General features: G+C 55.8%; 4 protein-coding genes across 4 annotated transcripts; 2 read left to right on the top strand and 2 right to left on the bottom strand.

Moving 5' to 3' along the window:
* Positions 1–7,130: 7,130 nt before the first annotated feature.
* On the top strand, positions 7,131–7,755 carry CGCA056_v003354 (Uncharacterized protein; the record flags this gene model as incomplete). The annotated part of the gene is made up of 2 exons (XM_037318611.1): positions 7,131–7,400; positions 7,468–7,755. 2 exons carry the CDS (start codon positions 7,131–7,133, stop codon positions 7,753–7,755), a joined length of 558 nt encoding a protein of 185 aa, XP_037183362.1.
* A 2,748-nt stretch (positions 7,756–10,503) lies between these two features.
* CGCA056_v003353 (uncharacterized protein) lies at positions 10,504–11,074 on the top strand (the record flags this gene model as incomplete). The annotated part of the gene is made up of 2 exons (XM_037318610.1): positions 10,504–10,621; positions 10,857–11,074. 2 exons carry the CDS (start codon positions 10,504–10,506, stop codon positions 11,072–11,074), a joined length of 336 nt encoding a protein of 111 aa, XP_037183357.1.
* Positions 11,075–15,737: 4,663 nt separating this feature from the next.
* On the bottom strand, positions 15,738–17,541 carry CGCA056_v003352 (uncharacterized protein; the record flags this gene model as incomplete). Its single annotated transcript, XM_037318609.1, has 2 exons — positions 15,738–16,966; positions 17,025–17,541. 2 exons carry the CDS (start codon positions 17,539–17,541, stop codon positions 15,738–15,740), a joined length of 1,746 nt encoding a protein of 581 aa, XP_037183356.1.
* Positions 17,542–19,327: 1,786 nt separating this feature from the next.
* Positions 19,328–20,169, bottom strand: kpr-4 (putative kinetochore protein spc25; the record flags this gene model as incomplete). The annotated part of the gene is made up of 2 exons (XM_037318608.1): positions 19,328–19,875; positions 19,944–20,169. 2 exons carry the CDS (start codon positions 20,167–20,169, stop codon positions 19,328–19,330), a joined length of 774 nt encoding a protein of 257 aa, XP_037183359.1.
* Between the last annotated feature and the right edge of the window lie 1,625 nt (positions 20,170–21,794).

Below are 21,794 nucleotides of genomic sequence, written 5' to 3'. Positions count from 1 at the left end.
GAAAACACGGAAACAGCTCAAGATATCGCAACGGATCGGTCGTTCCCTAGTCTCGTCGGCGTCGCCGCCCAGGAAGCGCAGCGCAGCGTGGCCCCTCCTCCGCTGCGCCTAAGAACGTGACGTCGTTCGGACCTGGGGCGCCCCTTGCAGGCCCGAACCCGTCTCACTCGCACGAAAGAAGAGGGACGACCGCCGATTTAGATTTCAGGAGGGGCGGACGATGCGCCAGACTCGGAACGATAATGCAGGCGCTCAGAGATCTGCCGGGCAGGTGCAGTAAAGACAACATGCAAATGAAGAAAACCAGCGCTGTCGTGTGAGTCGCAGTCGGCGGCAGGTTCGTTCGGCGTTCCGAAGATAGAAACAGAAAACCCCCCCCAAAGCAGACGCGAACCAAGGCGACACCGCCCTCGAACTGCCTGCAACTCGCCGGGGCTGCATCGGATGGAAGCGGAGCGGGAGCGTTGGGTGTTGGTGCTGGTGCTGGCAAGCCGGTGATGGGCAGAGCAGACACCTGGGCTGGGCTCGCCCTTCCCAAGCTCTCTCTCTCTCTCTCTCTCTCTCTCTCTCTCATCAGCCCACCAGCCAGTCGAACTGCGAGAAAGACATGCTGGTGCCGGTGCACTGTGCAGCTGGCAGGTTGCCCCACCACACAAGCGTGGCATGGCTGCTGCCACATGCACCAGTTTAAGGTAAGTTGCTTGCTGCCGGCATGCCAGATGCGTCGTCGGGTGGTTTGTGTGTGGTTCTGAGGCTTGTTCGCCGGTCGCCTGGGCGGGCTTCTTCTGGCGGCACCGAACAAATCGTCCGCATTCCTCTGCTTCTTTGCTTCTTCCTCGTTGGTACAGTAGCATCCTAAGCTACGCTCTTCGGCAACCGCCGCTCCACGCAGCTGCGCCCAGCTGTCTAACAGAACCAGTCCCTCGTACTGTAGCTTCTCCAACTACCTCTAGCTCCTCAGCTGTTGTCTTGATCATGACTCTTGTACACCACATGGACAGATTAGGGAAGGGGGAGGGGAGTACAGGCGAGCAACGGTGAGAGCGGCGGGATGGTCGAAGCTTCCCCCCACTAGACGGACGGCAGACACAGACGCAGAACCCGGGGGGTTGACACTGGGAAAGATGGTGGTGAGACAGCAAATCCCCATCCCACGAACCGCCGCAGCAGGCGATGCACAGAATCTCGCTGGTCTTGGATCCAATTGATCCAAGTCTGGTCCAACCTTGAAGCCAAAATGGCGGTGTGGCAATGGGAAAACCAACCACAGCACATCTTCCCCCGCGACCTTGTTGGGTGCCGCTGCCACGCATGTGGCTTTCGTCCTCTCGGATTCCCTGCCACTCCTTTCCCTCCCCTGGGCCCTGATGCATGCAAATGGGCAGACAATGCTCCGTCCTCCAACGAGAACAATGACCCACGAGAGATCTTCGTGGGGTGAGGCCTGTCTCGTGCAGCTGCGCAGAAAGTAACGATGACATTCGAACCTACGGCTTGCCTGCCGTTCAATCGTACGGACACTCAATGAACCGCCCCCAACGCCGACTTGCACACGGCACGCTGGTAGTTTCACGCGGGCGTCCGTACTGCAGGTAGCGGCAAGGTTGGTTGGTGGATGGTGGATGACGGGCACGGTCGACGAGCTAGGTAGAAGGCTGGGCCTGCCTCCAGAGGCTGGAAACAAAAGAAGGTTACCCGACGTTGTCATCGTTTGCTTCTCCCACCTCCCCAAGAGAAGCTTGGGTGCTTGTAGGTGTAGGGCGGCGAGAGGGGATTGGACGCTTCGCCCATCAGGATGTGAACTGTGTGATAACGCAGTTCGAACTCAATGGCAGTCGACAACGACCATCCCCACACCTCCAACTTTCTTTTCCCAGCGTCCAGGCCCTGTCCGATGAGAGAGCTGATTCGCTGTGGTGGTATGGTCCTGCTGCAGGCTGCCAGGCATTGGGCTGTGAAGGCTCCGCTCCTTCGCAAGACATGGCCCGGGCAGAATCAACACCAAGGATAGAGCGTCAATCCAACCTCGATCGAGGAACACCAGCCCTGAATAGCCCTGGACGGGGCCGGTCTTGTCTGCTGCTGGAAGGGTCCTCCGCCTACCCAGGCACGAGGATGACAGAATCCAGGAACCTTTTGAGCCCTGGTTGACCGCTGTCTTGTTAGTAGTGACTGGCGAGCACTGTACTGTGTCACCGATTAGCACCAACCTCCTTCCGTCCTAGGCGCCAAAAGCGCGGGAGCCATTGACGAATTACCCCGCGGAAATGGAAACGGTGAGGCAACGGAAGAGACGCCTCGTTACGTCGCATGGGCAAGTCCCAAGTTTGTAGCGGACTCCTGATACCGAACACAAAGTGTAGACGATAGATTGAGGCGGGAGAACAAGCACGCACCACGCAAGGCGAGGACGGCGGCGGCGACGGGACGGGTGAGACGGAGACTGTGACGGCAGAGGCGAGCGCCGTGCGTGGGGTGACGAGGCGAACCGCCTGCGCAGGCAGGCTGGAGCATAGGAATGTTCGCCCCCCTTTCGTCACCTGGAATCCCCTCCCTGCCCTGACGAGATCCATCGTGGGAGATCACGAAGGCATCGTCAGGTGTCTCAAGATGGTTTCCCGTCCTCATGCCCCAGCCGTGCCTGCCCTGCCCGATTGCCATCTTGGCAGATTGGCCTCTCTCCGCAGCGCAGGGGCATCCAGCAAGCAAGCCAGCCAGCCAGGGACTTTCACAGCCCTCGATAATTGACGAGGAGCGAGAGGGGGGACAGGGACTCCAGGGAGGGAGATGCTGTGCCACAGTGGGAGAGACAGCCAATCGCGCAGATTCCAGGGTCTGCCCCGGGTAGCTACTGGCATGGTCGCGCAGGAGGCCCGTCCGCTTCATGCAGCCTTCGATGCGATGGAAGACACGGGTGCCGCAGCAAATCCCACGCTGGACGATTGTTGGAAGGAGACGTTCCCTGGAGGGCAGATTTGGTCTAGAAGACGTTGGCGCCGAGGGTGGAAAGATTCCCAGAGTGGAAGCCGCCGTCGAGGACCGGAACATTAAGTTGATGCGTGAGGCATGGCATGTCGAGGTTAACTGTATCTTTTGGATTGCATGTCAATCGAATCTTGCTTGCATCAGCGCATCGGTCGGCAGTCGGGTGCCAATCCGGTTGCTCGGCCATGTGCCGTCTCCATGCCCATGATGTATGCCGTGGGATGGAAAGTCGCAAGAATGGAAAGAAGCGAGGCATGGATCGATAGGAAGTCCATCATGGCATGTTAATCAGTTAGCCACTGACGGATGATGCTGGGGTGAGGAGGGGGAGGGGCAGGCGGAGAGCGGGCGCCGGCCAGGTGCGAGTGACGATATGACGGGGCGGCAGGAAACCTTTAGTGAGATCTGCGTGTGAGTGATGAGTGAGTTGAGGGTGAGTGAGAGAGCTGGTGACGACCGTGTGGTGTGAGAGAGGGACAGAGAGGTGTGCGGTGTGAGTGTGTGTGTGTGCGCCACATGGCGACGGTTACCCCGCTGTTAGTGCTGTCTGTGGCCAGACCCAGAGAGCTTCGAAGGCAGGAGGAGGTGGAGGTAGGTGAGATTCGGTACGTACCGCGATCGAGGGCGACTTCGACTTCGACTTCCTCGTCGGGCGGGTCGCAGGTGCAGCAGGTGCAGGGCAGGTGCAGGTGCAGCGGAGGTGCATGTGGCAAGCGCACACTGTGAGGCTACTTGCCTGATGCCTAAGGAGTCAGGCCCATCTCACACACCACACACCACACACAACACAACAGTGACAGGGCAGGCCGCAACAGCCAGTCGGGACCAGGGCCTTGTCGCTTGAAGCAAGCGTGCCAGCCGCCAGTGTCCGCCACGTTTCCGAATCCAGGCCGCTGGCCAAGGGCCGGGTCATTTCTCAGGTTTTTCCCTTCCATCTCTCTCTCTCTCTCTGTTATTATTGTCTGCCTTTCCCAACTGCAAACTGCACCGTCGGACCAGGGTCTAGCCACCAGTCATAGCGGCACCCGATCCCCACCCAGTGCCTGGCTGTCAGTGGCTCACAGCCCCCCCTACCTTCACTGCCTCGTTGTTCGTTATGCAGCCCCGGGCTCTAACCACCTGCTGCAGCACAGCAGAGCAGCAGCAGGAGGGAAGCAGGAGAAGAAGCAGCAGCAGTAGCAGCAGGCACACACATGTGTACGTACCCAATGAGAGCCACAGTGTGTGCAACGGTGGGCTGATACAGACAGTGTCGATTCGCTTTCGTTGGGCGAGCCGTGGCTGGATTGGCACCCCGCGCTACCGCTCTTTTTACCGCTGCCGCTGCCGCTGCGCTGTTCCAAGTGCAGACTGTTCATTCATGAACTGTGCCATCTGCTCACTTTGCACACGCAGTCATCAGCCATCAGCGGGATGCCCTGTGCTTGTGCCAATGTTTTGCTTCCCAAGTTCCCTCGTCCGTCATCTTTCGTCCCCAAATGTTGGGATTCGATTCGACCGACCGGGGGTCACCCAGGTGAGAGGGTCGGGAAGCGGTTTCAACTGAACCAGCACACATTGTGAGCGGACGACATGAAGCCAGCCGAGTATGAGGTCCTTGGGGGGACACCAGCCAGCATGGAATGGGAAACACTAGGCTGCGTTTCTCGTGTTTCCAAACATCAGACTGCGCCAGCTTAATGCCCCTGGGGTCACAGTGGCCGCAGTTGACTTCTAGTGTATCAAGGACCAGCGGCCTTTGGCCTTTTGGGCACTCGAGTTCGAGAACGAATGTGCGCTGCGAGCACGAAGCAGAGCATCTGCAGCGCTTCCCTCACCTCACAGCACAGCACAGCACTGCGGACAGCATCGAACAAGTTTGCTGAACTCTGACTGGCAGGCCCAGCTCTGGAACGACAACAAAGCCGGTCCGGGGTTGGGTTCCCTGGCGTCCCACCTCAAACGTGGAATCCGGACGACGTCGGAGGGTCTCTGGCGTTCTGCTTTTCCACGCTGGGCTGACTGTCGCCTCCAACCAGATCGTCGCCAGCTGCATGGCACGATGAGAAAAGAAAGGGACGCCGAAGCGGGAGAGCGAAGACTGGACGAGGGCAAGACATCCGTTGGTCGGACCACACATAGGGCCGAGAGCAAAAGGCGCATGGTCAGTTGATCTCCAAGGAGAGACATGTCGCTGGGAACACACACCACCAGCCCGCGCTGAGGTGACGGGCGGGACAAGGAAGGCGAGGAAGGCTGCACCGCGGGCACCGCCAGTGGGAGGGGAAGCACGCCCAGAGGAGACGAGACGGCGCGGACAAGGACGGGACCGGCGAATGGAGTGCGGACGGTGGGAGGGAGAGAGAACTCGTGGAGGAATACCCCAAAGGAGGCGCTGCGCCTTGAGCGCCTGGTCTTTCATCTCCCGCTCTCCGTCCACCGTCTCGTACGACACATTAGCATCCCCATCGCGCTGGCTCCCATGGGGTTCTGGAATGACTGGTGTGGGCAGCCAATTTCTCCAGTGGCCGCAAGCGGTAAACTGTACGGTACCGAACTGGAAGAAGGTAAACAACAAGACGGGCACCACCAAGCACAAGCACAAGCACAAAAACAAGCAGGCGGGCGGGCGGGCGGCTGGCTCTCGGGTCACAAGTCGTGGCGAGACATGGACACACTACCCACGTACTAAGTGGCTAAGGCAGGAGGCACTGTGAAGTGTGAAGAAGAACAACAACAACCCAAGGCCCACAGTGCGTCTGCGAGATGCAGACTCAGTACCTGCATGCCACGCCTCAGCTGGCCCTGCGTCCATGTTCCGACCTGAGGAAAAGCGAGAGTGCCTGAAGGAGGGTCCTGAGATCCCAGTTGGCACATCGGTGGTGACTGCCAGGCACCTACTGTGCAGTAGTGCATACGAAGTACCGTCTGCCTCCAGGTCTGCCTCTCTCTGCCTGTGAAGGGTGCAGTTGCAGTAGTTGCAGGTGCAGCATTGTGCAGTGCGGTGGAAAAGTTGGAACGCAACGCAACGGCGCAGCGGCGGTGCTGGGAGAGAAGGTGGGTGGGTATGAGGGAGGTACCGTCGCTGAGATGCAAGTGCCTGTCCTCCTGCTATCGCTGCGACTGCCGGCTCACCAGGACCTCCCAGGCTCGCCGAGTACACGCAACAACACTGTGAACTCGATGCTTTCCTCCCACCTCTCGCTCTTTTCCGCTTCTCATTCACCGTCCACCCATCCACCCATCCAATTCCCAGTCCCGGTCACAGTCCTGGTCCCAGTCGCTGCTGCCCTGGGTGTGTCCTCCCCCCCCCCCAGTCCCAGTGTCCAAACACAGCCAGAGCCAGGCCATGCCCCACCAATACTGTCCGTCGCACTGGTAGGGTTGACGGCAGCCGGCGCCACGCCCCAAATTTACACCAGCGCACTAGGCCGCGCTAGTCCCCGGCGGCTCTAGCTCGAGATCTACCGGCCAATGGAAACAGGGTGGCGAACTCGCGTATGGCGTCAAGCTGTGGAGCCACAGTGTCGCCCGCTAGAGCACTGTCCTCTGATCATCTCCCATTGGGCACCCTGTGGGTCCACCGCCGCCTCCCCATCCCTCCCACTGCCCAGTGTGCTTCCCGGTCTCCTTGCCCTCCGTGCCCTCCTCGCTCCTCTCGCCTGCCTGCACCTGTCCACCCTCCTCCCACCCTTTCGACTGCCTGCTCGATCCAACAAAACCATCGCTTGCTCCGGGTTCCTCTCTCCCGATATTTTTCAACATCTCTCTTCCCCCTCCATTTTACCGTACCTATTTTCCGCCCCCCTCGACCACCAACCATTTCACTCAACATCGACGATATACACATACAACAATTTCACGCCTCCCAAAAAGACAAAAAAGCATTGCTTCATATCACCATTCTATATCTCTTCAACACGCACACGCACTTTTACTCGCACAACGTTCATCGACTCGGCGGGTTTCATTGTTTGTGTTTCAAAACTGCAATAATACCGCAAAGCTCGGCTCACCCACATAAGACCACCGCACTTCCGCCACACAACGCAGACTCACGCACACACTCCGCCTCCCCCAACCAACAAAACGGCACCGCTTCTCCAACCTCAAACCACGACGACATCTCTACACATCTCCGACACACCCCGACAGATTCATAGATAATGTCTTCATACTACCAGTTCAACCAGCACGCGCATCCTACCCCTGCCGTCCCTGGCGCCTCCCACAACCACCACGGCGGCCGCAATCGCAGACAGCCCAGGCTCTCCGTCTCCCAAAATGCGCACAAGCAGTTCCGCGGCGTTCGCAGCATGAAGGAGCTGACCGAGACCGCTTCCATCAACGTTTTCCGCACCAAGTTCGAGGCTGGCCGCTCGTTTGACCTTGAGGACGACATGGAGTTTTGCCCTGGCCTGTTGACCGACAGCGACGTAAGTGACTCGGAGCCTGGGATCTAGGTCTCCTGATCCAGTGACTAATCATGGTCGCCTACTGCAGATGCACTCCATCAGCGCCTCTGAACGTTCCTCCCTGGCGAGTAACTCCCCGGAGTCGTCGCCTACGCAGCAACCCCAGACTGTTGCTCCCGGCTTCTCCCTCAACTCTTCCTCTCCCGCCTTTATTCCTCCCGCCTACCAGCACCAGAGCTTGAAGATCCACCAGCCATCCGCTACCCGCGCCCGCAACGCCATCCCCATCGTCAACCCTGCCACGGGCATCCAGATGTCCAGCCCGCCGCCTTCGGTATCCCCCGCCAGGATGCAGCAGGGCATGCGCAGGTGGTAAGGAAGCCGCGTCTCGCTCTCGTAACAGAGGGTCGGGGTGTGCGCCTCCTACCATCTGCACCGACGCATGCTGTTGTGTTAAACCACTGCTTATTCGGCATTTTTGCTGATCATCTTGGTGGGCACCGAACAAAAAAATTTGGCATCGATGGCTACTCTTGCGGGCTGGGTACCTCAAGGTTCTGGGCGGACTGCTGGTGTGGTCCCGCTCTTCTGTTGGCTCAACATTTCTCCTGTATAAACAACCTCACACGACATACCCTTGTTTAACCGGCAAAATTCCTTCGAGGCTTTACACGGCGCGACACGAGAAGTTATCGATACCATTTTCCTTTTTTTGGACTTCCGACTACAAAAAATTCGACAAAAATCAATTCGGTGTCCTACCTCTCAAGGTGAGGCTGGACTTGCACGAATGGCGTTCCCACACGGGTGGTTTTGCATTTTTACGACATTGCATCGGTGCCTGATGGCATCTCGGCGGAGTTCTCGGATATAATTAATTCTCGGCATCTTTTTTCACGGACAGCGGGGACGACTTCCATTTTTTTGATTTTCAAGATGATTTTCAAAAATATCAGTTGCTCATCATGGTGCTCGACGGGTCACGAAGTCATTCCGAAAAAGATTATCTCGACATATAGAATGAGTGTCTTTTTACAGCAACTTATTCGGAGCGGGGGCAACGGGTGTTTCTGTTATGGGCTCACAACATTGGGAAATATCAAATGGTCGGTGGCGGGCAAAGACATGCGTTGCTATTGTTTTGCGGCAAATCTCCAAAGCTTGGAAACGGGGTCCGGGAAATACCTTTGGGAAAAGGTGGAGTTGGTCATGGTTTCGGTCCGGGTGTTCTGCTGGCGGTGAACCTTCCCGGGAAGGGGATCCGGCGGCACCCATTTGCTTGCTTGTGCCTCTTCTCTCATTATTTTCATTATTCGAAGATGGACCATTCTCATCTACTGCTTGGTCTTCCTGGGAGGGTCTTTTCTCTTGTTACGGGGCTTACAGGCATCTCCAGGGACATCGGGGAGCGTTGGGCGGTGGATTCTGTCGCACCTTGTCTGGGAGCACTTTTTCGCGAGTATACTTTGGAGACGTTGTGTTGTTTCTGGGGAGCAGGCATGACACGATACATGGCTCTTGTGGTTTACTGGGTGTGGAGAAAGGGATACCTCTTTTGGGTGGTTGTACAGGAAATGCTCAAGACGTGAAAGGGTGTTCAACGGGGGGATCAGACCTGAAGTGTCGGATCCCATGGCGCGAAGCCAGCAAGGCGCAAATGCAATATACGATATATTCATCTCAACCTCGGTGTTCTCTTTGTGATGTGATCGAGCCTTACGCTGAGTGACAACTTACTCCGCCCCAACGTGCATGCAGCTGCGAGAAATGCTGTCTTCTCTAGAGGATTAGGAATACGGGCAATGTCAGCAAACGTTCGGTCCCCCGTTGGATGATGAGGTTCGGATTGTCTTCGCTGGCTGACGAACTTCGTTGGCTCGGGACTCATGCACAGAAGCAGGTAGGGAAGAAGAGTCAAGACAATGATACCCCACGGCCCCCGCGCTTACGCTACATTGAGAGGTAACTCGAAACCCGCATCTTTTCCCCCTGAGATCTGGCAGCGCTCCTCCGTTCATGCAGAGCAGATATGCGGGTAATATGAGACGTTTAAATTGAACAATCGAATATTGCTACCGTAATATGCTAAACTGTACGTCCAACCCACCCCGCCCCCTTTTTTTGCCCTTCTGGATGGCCAGTGTGTTTGTTGAGAGGGGCGGAGCAGCTGAGTGAGGGGTAGCGTAGCAAGCTCAGGCGGAAGGGGAGTTGAGTGGCCCTGTCTGACTCTCCTTGTGCGAGAATGAAAGGAGACTGAGAATCTCCCCGGTTGCCCCGAGCTTGCGTCTTGAACAATGTAGCCGCCGGGGATGAGACAGAGACGGGCTGGGTATGCACATGTCTAGGCTGGGTAAGGCGGTCTGTAAGGTAGGTAGGTCGCGGCCTGCTGCTGCCGTCTTTGCTTCTTCTTCCCACTGCAAGCTGCCGGCAGGGGCTGGGCGTGGTGAGGCAAGCAAGGGGCGGCGGCGGCGGGGGAGAGTGCTTGTGCTTGCCCCTGACAATAGGGAGTGATATCACGTGACATGACGCTTCAGCTGAAGAATCTGCCCCGCTCTTGCAAGTCAGCTGTGACTCGCGTTACGAGGACCTCTGCGGCCTGGCCGCTGCTCACATGACCCAGTCACGTGATAGCCTCCAGCCAGCTGCCAAAAGCTGTTAACGCCGAAGGCCAGGGGGAAGGAGGGGCTTGCAAATTGCTCAAAGCCAGTTGGGCAGGGTGGAGGACAAATCAACTCCACCTGTTTCCCTTTTCCGCATCCGGTGGTCAGCGAGGCAGGAAGCACAACATTGGAGGGAGGAGCTCGGGCCTGCAAATGGATGTCACTTGCACGGAATGGGTACAGGTAGCTGCGATGATAGTGACGTCAGTGCTTTCGGGTAAAAGCGATGGGAGCTCGTCCTTTGCCTAGGTAATGGGCAGCGGCAGCAGCAGAGCTCTTTGACGGAAAGCGCATCATCGTCATTATCGAGGAAACCACATTCCTGTCTCTTTCAAAAACTAATTCCCTCAATTTCTTTCTTCTTTTTTTGCTTTAACACCTACTGGATAAGTTCAATTGAAAGGGAATCAAGCCTGCAAAAGTAATATTACACCACAAGAAAACGACAAAACGAAATAGACACAATGGCTTCCCGCTTCGTCCTCGCTTCTACCCCCATCGCCCGCGGCGCTTTCGTCGTCGGCAGACAGACCGCCGCCTTCTCGACGACGAGATTCATGGGCTTGAAGGAGTCTGCGAACCGTAAGTTGCCTCGAATTCCTTCTTTGCGCCCCAATCGTGTGGATAGGAAGAAGCCTTGCCTGTCACGATATTGTGACGAAGCTGCCTACCCATGACACCCCACCCGTTCACGACATCATCACTTTATCCCCAACCCATCAAAAGCCCAATTCCCATTCCCAATCAGCCCTCCAAGCATACCTCTTCGAACCCTTCTCAACAAGAAACAAAACAAGAGCTGACCATCCCCCCACAGAAACAGAGACCGACCACGAGAAGCACAAGCAAGACTCCCTGCACAAGCAAAAGCAGGGCAAGGGCCACTGGAAGCCCGAGCTCGCGTCCGACAGCGAGGAGGCCGTCAAGGCGGACCGCAACACCGAGGGCGTCGACCCCAAGACGCTGGCGGAGCGCACCAAGAAGGCTGCCGAGGAGACGAGCAAGGCCGGTACGAGCATGCGCGACGGGTTGTAAAGACGTCGTTGAGGGAGATGGATGTTTTGTTTGCTTATTTGCTTTTTGTGATTCCAGCTTGAACTCTTTGTCACATGGCACCTGACCTCCGAAAGGGGCGATGACTTTTGATTGCCTCGCATCCCATGCCACGCGCGCAACGGCGAACAGGACGAGACGCATAGAGTGTACAGAACCACGTGTGGGAGACGGCTGTATGGGATCGCTGGGCTTCTTATGAAAAGATTACATGCGGATGAGGACGGGGTTCTCGGGCCGGAGTAATTGTATGCATGTTAGGCCTGGGTCTGGAATTGATCAGTTCGAACGACGCTACATGATGTGCTTGGTGATGTTTGTACTTGCACCGAGTTCTTCAAGGGTCTGGGCACGCTCAATTCACAGCTCGCCCTTCACCAGCGTTGAACTTCTATAGTCGACGGCTCGGGCTCACACAGAGGCCAGCTGTATAAGTCAGCGTACACGATGATAAGCTAAGTCGAGGACCGATTCGTTGTCGTAGAAAAATATTGCCCTGACAAACAACGCCAAGCACGGTTGCCAGGGTGCTAGAAGCTATCACCGCAAGTCAATGCCACAAGGATGAGTCTCAACTCCAACAGCTCTCCGCTCCGCAGCCCTGGTGTATGAAGCTGGGATACACAAGCAGCAAGTCCAGTGACTGACGGCAGCCATGTCGAGCCAGATCTGCGTTCCTCAAAGGGAAGGGATACTGGCCGTCCTCCAGTGGAGTTTCACTAGTTCTTGACACAGCACGTGAAGGGTTCGACGTGGCGTATCTCGTATGGATCGTACATCATGATGTGATTAGCCGCAACTTTTATATCTCCTTCCATCAAGACGTTAGCGCATTTGTTTCTTTCTATAAGTATGTTAAGTCCCCTGACGGAAGATTAACTGGCCAGACGACGACAATGAACCTAATGGGCTTGTGATGTCTCCTCTCTGCATCGTGGCACGTAACCTTTGAATTCCTCAGCTTTGGGAAGCTGCCATCTCAAGCCCGTCCCAACTTCTCTTGTGCATCGTCCGTCGGCTGTGGTATCTCCGGTGTATTTCTGTAATATACTTTCAAGTTAGGTGTCAGGCTTGTCGAACAGTTCAACTTCAGCGAGTAGACTCCCTCCCACAACCACGCGTCTTTCCTAACAACTGCAAAACTGACCATGCTAAGAGAGTCAATTGTCGGCTCAAACCAAAACCCGTGTCTTTCGATGGGCTTTTATACCTCGTAGGCCGCTGGGGCCGCTGTCCAGTATGACCTCACTATTCGATGAGTCCAAAAGTCTTGCTGTTCAATCCACCCAAGCTGGGACTCAATCCACAGGCACTATAAAGCCTTACCGGAAGCACCCAGCCAAGCCTTCAGCAAACAATGTAGACACCTCTGAGCGAGTGTTCGTCTAGAGCCTTCAGAAAGCGAGTCCTTCGTCGCACAGCTGTGAGCTACGTTCCAGGATCGTGTCTGAAACCCAACGGTGGGCTCAAGTGCAACCCTCGTCGCTTTCTTCTTCTTCTTCTTTTTATTCTCTGTGCATACGCGAATGCTTCTTGTCTCTTCCTATGTCTACCATAACAGACCTGCAGGTCCTCGTGCCGGGAGGAAGGGGATGTCCCGCATCGAGATATTCGCCAGATCTTTCGATTCACCAACGGCGCCTACATCGCTCAGAAGATTACAATTGTAAATCCACAGGTGTTTAATGCATAGCCAGATTTTATCATGTGAGGTGTGCGAGGGGCTACTCCCCAACCATTCTCATCGCATGGCCTCCGGCATTTACACTTGGCAACGTCGAGTCTATATCTTGAGGTTTGCCAAACTAGAACGTGTTCATCCAAGCCAAATAGGGAAGTCCTGCTGTTGTGTTGTAAATTGCTGGTTGACAATGACTTTAACTTTGGCCATCATGTCAATCATGGTTGGGACACACGCCAACCACGAAACTGGCAACGCGGCTCCGTCCGTCGCCGTCATCTCCGTCGAGCTAGTATTATGTCTTCAGAGTTTCAGAGCCCTGTGCACACAGCTCACGTTTTTTTCTTGAGACTTCTTTTTCTTTTGATTATAGATTGACATGCCGCGTAAGACACCTTGGTCATCACCACGCAATGTGGTCTATATTCCAAACATTTCTGGCCCTTCCGTTGTCTCCAAACAGATGCTTGTTTATAGATCTCCCTAGGGAAGAGCATACGCATGTCAGAATCATAAAGCTGGAGCTCTTTCAGGTATGTCTGTTCCCCCAAACATATGTATAACTATATATATACATTCTTCTTTTGTGGACAATGTATTTTCTAGCAAGACGAGGACAATGTTTCCTACGCCTCCGTTTGCAGAACTTCTGGACAGGGCATCCATTAGATGCAAAGAACCAAATTTGGGTCGGGAGTCTTTGCAGGAAATCTTCTCAGACGATGTGTGTCTTCTTTCTGTCGTCCTTGATCGTCCATTACTGTTACTCCAGTGAAAATGAGCGCTATGCTTCGAAGTCGTGAAAACCCCCTGACTCGGAAGGAGTGAGGACGCCCTGGTGCTCACAAGCGGTGCTGTTCGTGTCTTAGTGCCTTAACGACAAGTTCAAAGAGTGTATGTTTTTGAAAAGCTATTGTGTCATGAAAAGCTTTGCATAATTTTGACACTATTTTATAGTCTGGACACTGGTACAGGCGCCCTCTCGTTAGTGCAGGCTGCTCGCAGCATACATGAAGTATTTGAGTCTTTCTATGTCTCCAGCACGCCGAGGAGGAATAACGGCCCTCATGCAAACAATCAGAGCTCCATCGTTTGAGAAAGTATGTATAAAAATCTCGCCATCCCACACACAATGTATCAGCAGAGATAGAAAGCACCATCGGAGCTGGTTGAACAATGCTTTCTGGGACGCGACCTGCATGAGCGCATCAACATGAGGATAGGCGCAATAAGTCCGCCCATGATTTACCAGACTGCTTTGCCAGGAGTCGCGTTTGGCGCCACACCCGTTGTCCGGTCTCGTCATCCTCCTCGTATGTCAATCGCATATTCGCCCAAGATTGCATTTAACTCTAGGAATCATCCGAGTTTCTGAACTCGCCGGCATACCAAAGATACTCCATTCTCATAGCATGAGTTTCTGTTCTCATCTAGGAGAGCTTTAATTCCAGCAGATGCGTTTTTGTTTACCAGATTTGAAAGAGCAGCGGCAAGGCTGGCAAAAGCATCGAGTCCGCTTCTCTCTTGTGTTCGTGCAATAGACCATGGAAGCACTCTACCCACAACCTCCGTCCGCTAGTGTGGGAGTATATATTGGTTCAATTGCATGAAACAGTCAGCTCTTCAGGCAATGTAGCCCCCTGCTTTAGTTGTCGATTGAAGCTTCATTTGTGAAGAAACCCTGTCCTGTCACAACAACAATCATAGCAGTTTCCTCCTGCACAGGGGTGTCTAAATCTAGCCCGCAATACTAATCCCATATGAATACGTATCATCAAGATAGATCCCAGGGATGGTCGGCGACGCCAGCCAGGTTGGATGGAACCAATTGAATATGACGCATCGGGGGCGGGAGGCCAAGAGACATCGTGAAGGGCAGTTATCGATGTTGAATGGAAGGCAATCTCCATCCCCAGAGCCATCATTATTTGCCTGCTGTATGATTCCACATGTACGAAGTATGATGCCGTATTCATATTGGCCAGGATATCAGAATGCCTGCTTTGGGGATCCAGACCGCCCAAGTTGCTATGCGAGCACTCTCAAGTCATGACTGGACGTCTTTGCGGAGCCTAAGTGGTGCTGATGAAAGTCACTGCATAGCGCAGAAAGTTCTTCACTGAAACCTCATAAAAGTCGAGAGATTCCTTCAGAATCTTTGTCAAAGCGCCAATGAGGTGTTTCCACTCAACTTTCGCTTTTATCCCAGCACACGCTCTGCCACCAAGTACAGAGACTCCATGGTCCGTGTTTTCTCAACCATGGCCATTCAAGATGCTGTCAAGGTACGGGGAATATGCGAATACCTTCAGAATAAGAAGATATCAGTACTGGACGGCGACAGTAACAATTCGAGACGAGGTTCATCGAAGCAACCGGTCTCAAGGCCATTTCTTCCTTGATGAGCGGGATCTCTCCAGTATTCCAATTGCGCGAAGAGCCTTATCTTTCAGAAACTCGTTTGTCCCTGTGGAAGAGAGTAGGCAGCCATTGCGTAGACTTATATAGTCGGTTTGTCTGGTACCAGTCTAAGAGTAAGGCTTCGTGCGATGACCAGCAGGATTGTCCACCACGTTCCTAAATCTACTGTCAACCCCCGTCAAGACTCACGACTTGGTTCGATATCAGACCAGACTTCCATACTACACGCTCTTCAAGATGTGACAGTCAACACTCGAATCAATGCCATTTTTTCCGTCCTCTACGCCAGAGCTTGAACTCCCCTCCTTATAATCCACGCTACATTCTCCATAAATGCGAACCCGCCCGCCCAACGTCGCCAGACGCCGCCATGGGGTTACGCCCGTATAATTAGACAACAAAAACCATCATGCCAAAACGCCAGGTATGACCGCCCGCTCCCCAGGCGATCCCCACATATCCCTATGAGGTGATGTGTGATTCAGGGGTAAAACAGCATAACCCCCTATCTTACGCCCCAAAATCTCGCCTCTTCCACCACACTCACATCTTCAAGTTATACGTCCCCGCCAGCTTCGGAAACGTCTGATGAAACGCCTGCCCCAGCGTCCAATTCTCAATCCTCCTCAAATGCCTCTCAAACACGGGGTTAATCACCACCTCGTCCGACTCCGGCACCTGCAGCAGCGTATCCGTGTCCTCATACCCCCAATTCAGACTCAGCGTCGTCGTGAACGGCACGAAGAAGTTGTCAAACAGGTACTCGCGCGGGTTGTAGTCGCGGCACAGCTTCTCGCGCATCGCGGGGAAGGGCACGTGGTCGATCCAGGCCGGATGCTCCGTGAACAGTTGCGACGGCCGCGGGCGCACCCAGTCGGGCAGCCGCTCAAAGTTTTCTTGTGTGGGCGAGATCTGCCAGCGCATGATGAGGAACATGATGTACAGCACGGCGACGCGCTGCGGCAGCGCCGAGAGGTCCGGGAAGGTGGCCAGGATGTCGGTGAAGACCTTGGACAGCGGGTGCGAGAACTTGCTGTTGGCCGGGTTGAGCAGCGAGAGAACGGAGGGGTAGCGTGGGCCGATGACCTCGTGCGCGGAGAGGCCGTCGGCGGCGCGCTGGCGGCGCTCGTGCAGGAAGTCGAGGAGGAGCGAGTCGAGCGGGCAGGTGGGGCCGCAGTTCTTCACCTCGGCGGAGTAGCTCGCGAGGGCGCGGGAGGGCTCGGACGGCGCGGAGGACGGGGTGGACTGCGCGGGGCCGTAGTCCATCTGGGAGGAGCGCGGGGTGTGGACGGTGGCGCTGGCGTTGGCGTTGTTGGCGTTGTTCGCGGAGGTGGAGGGGCCGGAGAGGGAGGGGCTGCGGGAGTGGGAGACGGGGCCGACGCCGGTCCAGTCGTGCTTCATGGGGACGTGGTGGTAGTGCGGGGAGTCCTGGGCGCCGTTGGGGCCGCTCTGGATCTTGCCGAGGCGGGCGTTGGAGTCGAGGAGGAAGTCGAGGCCGAGACGCTCCGGGCCGAGGTCGAGGCCGTGGCGGAGGTCCTGGCGCTGCTGGTTGAGCATCTTGCCGGCGGCGTACATGTGGTTCGGGGGCGAGAGGTCCGGGACGCCGCCGCCGCCGCCGGAAGTCTGCCAGTTTGCGGTGGGGTCCAGGGAGGCGGGCGAGGCGGCGCTATTGGGCGTCGAGGCGTTGTTGGCGGACATGGGCCCGTTTGGGTGGTGGACCGGGTGGGAGTAGCTTCCGGATGGAGAAGGGAAGACCACAGGGTCTGGCGGTTCTGCGGGTTTCTCGGTTAGGACCGTGCCGTAATACGCAGGGGGAGAGGGAGGGCTTACGTTGGACCGCTGGTGTGGATGAGATCAGCGGTTGGATGGAGGTGATGAAGGCCTGCAGGCGGCGTTTGAGGTCCGCATTCTCCGCCTCGACGGCCTCCTTGGCGCGCAAGACGGCCTGGAGTTCTTGGTAGGGCTGCTGGGAGGTGAGCTCCTGGATGCGGCGCTCCAGCGTCTCGATCTGGTTCTTCGTGCGTTCGCGGATGGCTCGCTGGGCCTCCCTGTCGTTGGCACGCTTCTTGGCCAGCTGCTCCGGCGTCAGGTTCGCGACGCCCCTGGACCCGGGGCCGGTCTTACGCTTCTTGCCCGTCTCGGCGGGCGGTTGCGACGCCGGCGAGGTCCCGGGCCCGGCCCCGCCGGTCGGGGTGCCCGAGTCCGCGGCGTGTCCTCCATGTCCGCCGGCGGGGCTGTAATGCGAGTCCGGGACGCTGCGCTTGTTGTTGCTGTTCAGGAGGGTGGTGGTTACCGACGAGGCCACGGAGCCGGCGGGACTGGGGTGGGAGACGGCATCGGGGGCCATATGAGAAGTCGGACACGGAGCCGGTGCAAGCAAGCACAGGTGGGTTCCCCGGGAATAGTAAGCCGCGTCCGAAAGGGAGGGGGGTTCACCCTGCGGTACCCGTACCCGTAGCCGACTCAGGTCAAGCTCCGCTCTCGGTCAGGGAGCCGGTCTTGGCCGTGATCGCGCGACGGCGGTGACGGCCGTGAGGCATAGAGTACTTATCCCGCAGTTGTGGAGTCCAGAGCAGGAAACGAAATGCGGCGATTGGTACCGGGGGGTAAGGGGTTGATTACCGCCGTGTAGGCGGGATGGTTGCTTAACAAAAGAAAGAAAATCCGGGGCCCCTGGATACCTTCTTCCTGGCTTTTTTGCGGCTCCCTTGTTCTGGTGGCCGCCGCAGGAAACCAAACAAAACACCACACTCAAACGAACAGGCCCTGGGACCGGCGGTGCGGTGCAGCGCAGCGGAGCAGTGGGCAGCAGGAACGGAACGAAACGAGACAAAAAAAAAAACTAAAAAAAACTTGGTCAAGGTACGACGAGGGGGTGGGAAAATGTGGTAAGGTATGATCTGAGGGGCGGGTTTTCCGGGGGGGTTCGCTAGCTGGCTTGCTGTGCTCTCTCTCTCACTCACTCAACTCACTCTCAGCTCAGCTGCACATCAACTCGCTTGCTTGCTTGGGAGCCTTGGATTGAGCGCAGCAGCAGGCGCGACGGACGGGAACAGGCGAATGGAATGGGGTGATAATGAATCATTCAGAAACCGAGGGACGGCGGCGGAAGGCCAAGATCCCGAGTCATGGCCCAGCTCGGTAAACGGTGCTGATTTGCGCTAGCCTCGGGCATTTCTCGCGTTACTGCAAAATGCGGACAAGGGTTGGTGGGCTTGCGGATCTTTGAAGGAGAGATGGGCCTTCCCTCTTTCTCAACTCTTGGGAACTCCGGATGCAACTGGCCAGATGTTTAAACAAATTCAATTTTTTTTGTTTCTAATCTTTCCGCTCTCTTCCAGCTTCCCCCCCTCCACCCTCGTGATTCCCAGACATCAGCTAAAATTCGAGGGCGGGGGAGACGAAAACTCAAAAAAGATGGTTTGGGTTAGAGTTTGTACAGACAGAGCATAGGTAGGCAGCTGGAACAACGCGACCTTCCTTAGCAGTACCTACAACAGCTTGTGTGTGCTTCGCAGTCGTACAAGTGGCATCAGCTCGACGCCCATAGCGCGAAAACGACACACACACAGCTGCAGAACGTGCCAGGAACTTGCCGGTTCATGCGGTTTGTTCGCTGTCAGGACCGGACTGACTGACTTGTCCGTTTCCTCGTTTTCGCGGGAAACAGGCGGTCAAGACTCGACAGCGCAAGATGGAGCAAGAAAGGGGGAAGACTCAAGAGAGCATTATGCACAGACTTTCATCTGAATTGTGCAGGTCAAGACCAGCTTTATGCAAACATCTTCGACGCTCATCTAGAAAGAGAATCAAGTTAGAGACATCTGAGAGGGTGGTGGCGTCGGGATGGAAGCTCCGTCGTAGGGCGCGGAGCCGTCCTATCACAAGCTTCTCCTTGCAGTAGTGTCTCACATATGACTGACCCTGAACAAAGGAGCACGGGAAGCCAAAGGAAAAACCATTGTTATTCTAGACCAGCAGCCTTAAATACTAATCCGCCGAGCGTTCGAGCCAAAGCCAGCCCCCGCCAACCTGGGTATCCATTCAAAGCCATTATCGTTATCGTCAAACATCGTCATCTTACTCCGAACTCCCTCCACCCAAAAACACCAGAATCACACGGCACGACAACATCATGCCTTGACCGCTTCCACGAAGAGCTCCCGCATGCCCTTCAGCAGCACCGCGAGCTCTCTCGTCTCGTTGAGCTGGTCCAGCACCTTCTCCACGCGCTCGCGCTCCAGCTTGGGCCTGCAGTGCCGGATATCGTAGTCCCTGCTCGACGTCGAGAGCTCGAACCACGCCTCCCTGTCCCAGTCCTCGCTGTCGATGTAGCTGTAGATGAACTTGAGCCGGTCGTCCTGGCCCGCGCCCTCTATCCGCAGGCCGAGGTTCTGCTGCCAAAACTCGAGCTCGGGAACGTTGAATCGCGACTGCGCGTCCAGCTGCGCCGCGTGCGCGCGCTGCGCCGCGACCTTCGCGTCGATCTCCTTCTGCGTCTCCTCGATCTGCTTCTTCAGCGCGTCTCGTGTGGCCAGGTGCTTGTCGCGCTCCTCCGACAGCTGGGCGATGGCGGCCTGCATCTCGCGCGTCTCGGCCTTTTCCTTCTGGACGGTTTGTTGGTGTGTGCTCGTCTTGTGCTGGAGAATCTCAATGTCCTTCTTCTTCATGCGCTGGTCCTCTGTGATACGGTCAGTCAGCATCGTTTGGGCATCGATACTGCGGGAATGCTGGCGCGACCCGACGTACCTTGAAGTTCGGCAATGTTCATGCGAAACTCGTTCCTCTCCTCCAACACGCGCTTGCGCCCTTGCTCGATAAACCCGTCGAATCGCGAAGAGAATTTGTTCATGCGGTCACGCAGCTCGTCGAAGCCGAAGTTCGCATTCGGGAGGGTGTCGGCGACCGATGGGGTTGCCATCAGGGACTGGCGGTTGATGCTCGCGGAGAGCGAAGATTCGAATGCCGACGACATGGTGGCTTCTGGATAGTGCTGTGCTGTGCAAATTGTATAATCGTTTCGAAGCGACGTGAGGATAGGCTGGCAGCCTTCTGCAATCGCAATCGCATGTGACGGAAGAACGGGGTTAGGTGGGCTTGGGAAGCGGGAGGATATTTTTGGTGTTTATGTCACGCGTTGCTATGTCAACAATCTGGCAGGTGCCAGAAGGGCTGCTGACTAACACTCTTGCTGACTTATCCACCCAGCCCCTGAACAGTTCAATCGCCTCCTTGGATAACATCTTCCGGCAGGATGCCGTTGATGCTGCTTCTTGGAATGATCGAATGGCCTACTTGTTGCTGGTTGATGTCCCAATCCGGCTCGTTCCCTGACTGAAGCTAAGGGGGGTTTGTTTGGGAGTAAGTACGGGACTCAAGTCCGGGACCGGCCCCGCTTTCGGCTTCCCAAGCCGGACTTCTTGAACCCATCGTGATAAAAATGCTCTAATGTCAAACATTCAGAGGCGTCGATTGTTTGGGATCAGGCAAAATTTTGAGGGAGGGAAACTGCTTCTTCCAGGTTATTTTTGCTCCTCCTTTGAGCTCACTCGGTCAGAGAAGGCTTTATATCTCTCCAAGCTTTCCTTGGGCCAGTATTCTTCCATGGGCCCGTACTCCTCAAACACCACATCCCCCTCCGGAATATCAAACCACCTGTGCCGCCTACTCCCACCTCCCGCAAATATATGCGCATGCGGTCTCAACCCTCCCGACGGAACATACTTCTCCCCATCCACAAACCCATCAATCGTTCCCACCCGCACAATCTTCAGCAGGCTCCTCGTCGTCCCCGAGTAATGGCTCCACAGCACCGTAAAGCACTCCGGACACCGCACCATAACCTGCCCCTCTGGCCCCGACGTCGCGGTCGGGATGCCTTTCCGCAAAAGCCGCGCCTCGGCCCCCTCGCCGCTTTCGCCGGTTGACAGAGTCGTGTGCACGCGGTCCGGCTCGTACAGCGCGTTGAGCGCGAATGAGGTGCCCGTCTCCCGCTGGCAGTACGTGCAGTGGCATGCGTGGACGATGAGCGGGGATGAGGAGAGGGTGTAGCGGACGTGGGAGCAGGCGCAACGGCCTGTCAGAGGGCTCTCGTTTGGGCTCCTGATCCACGGTCAATTGGGAGAAGATTCCCGGAGCGAATATGAGCATTACTCACCCCATGGCTGGAATTTCGAAGAGATTTCAAGGTTACATGTTTTGCGAATTGACAACTGAGATTGCTTGGAATAAGTAGGGAGCTGTTTTCTTTGCAGGTGAGCATGCCAACCGAGATGCATATTGCGTCATTCCTATCCGTGGGGAAACACAACAGCAGCTCCGGCAAGGGTACCTTTAAACTGACGTTTCCTCTCCTTACATGAAGCCAATCTGCTAGACCTCTTATACGACTCGCGGACAATTCTATAAACACCAGGTTCATGATCAAAGAAGACATGGAGGAAGACAATACCTCAGATCACACAGGCATGAAAAGGCGCATAATGATCAACCTGAACATAGGTAAGAAAACTTTAGATCAAGTACTCGCGGTAATTCTTTCAGATAGCGAAAAGTATCCTCTCCAGTTGGGTTCACTCAAGCTTCACACGTCTGATTTAC

The sequence above is a fragment of the Colletotrichum aenigma genome (assembly GCF_013390185.1).
Source record: "Colletotrichum aenigma strain Cg56 chromosome Unknown KSG_Cg56_contig02, whole genome shotgun sequence".
NCBI classification, from domain to species: Eukaryota; Fungi; Ascomycota; class Sordariomycetes; order Glomerellales; family Glomerellaceae; genus Colletotrichum; species Colletotrichum aenigma.
Note: the sequence above shows the minus strand (reverse complement) of the source record. Positions and strands in the feature narration are given on the sequence as shown.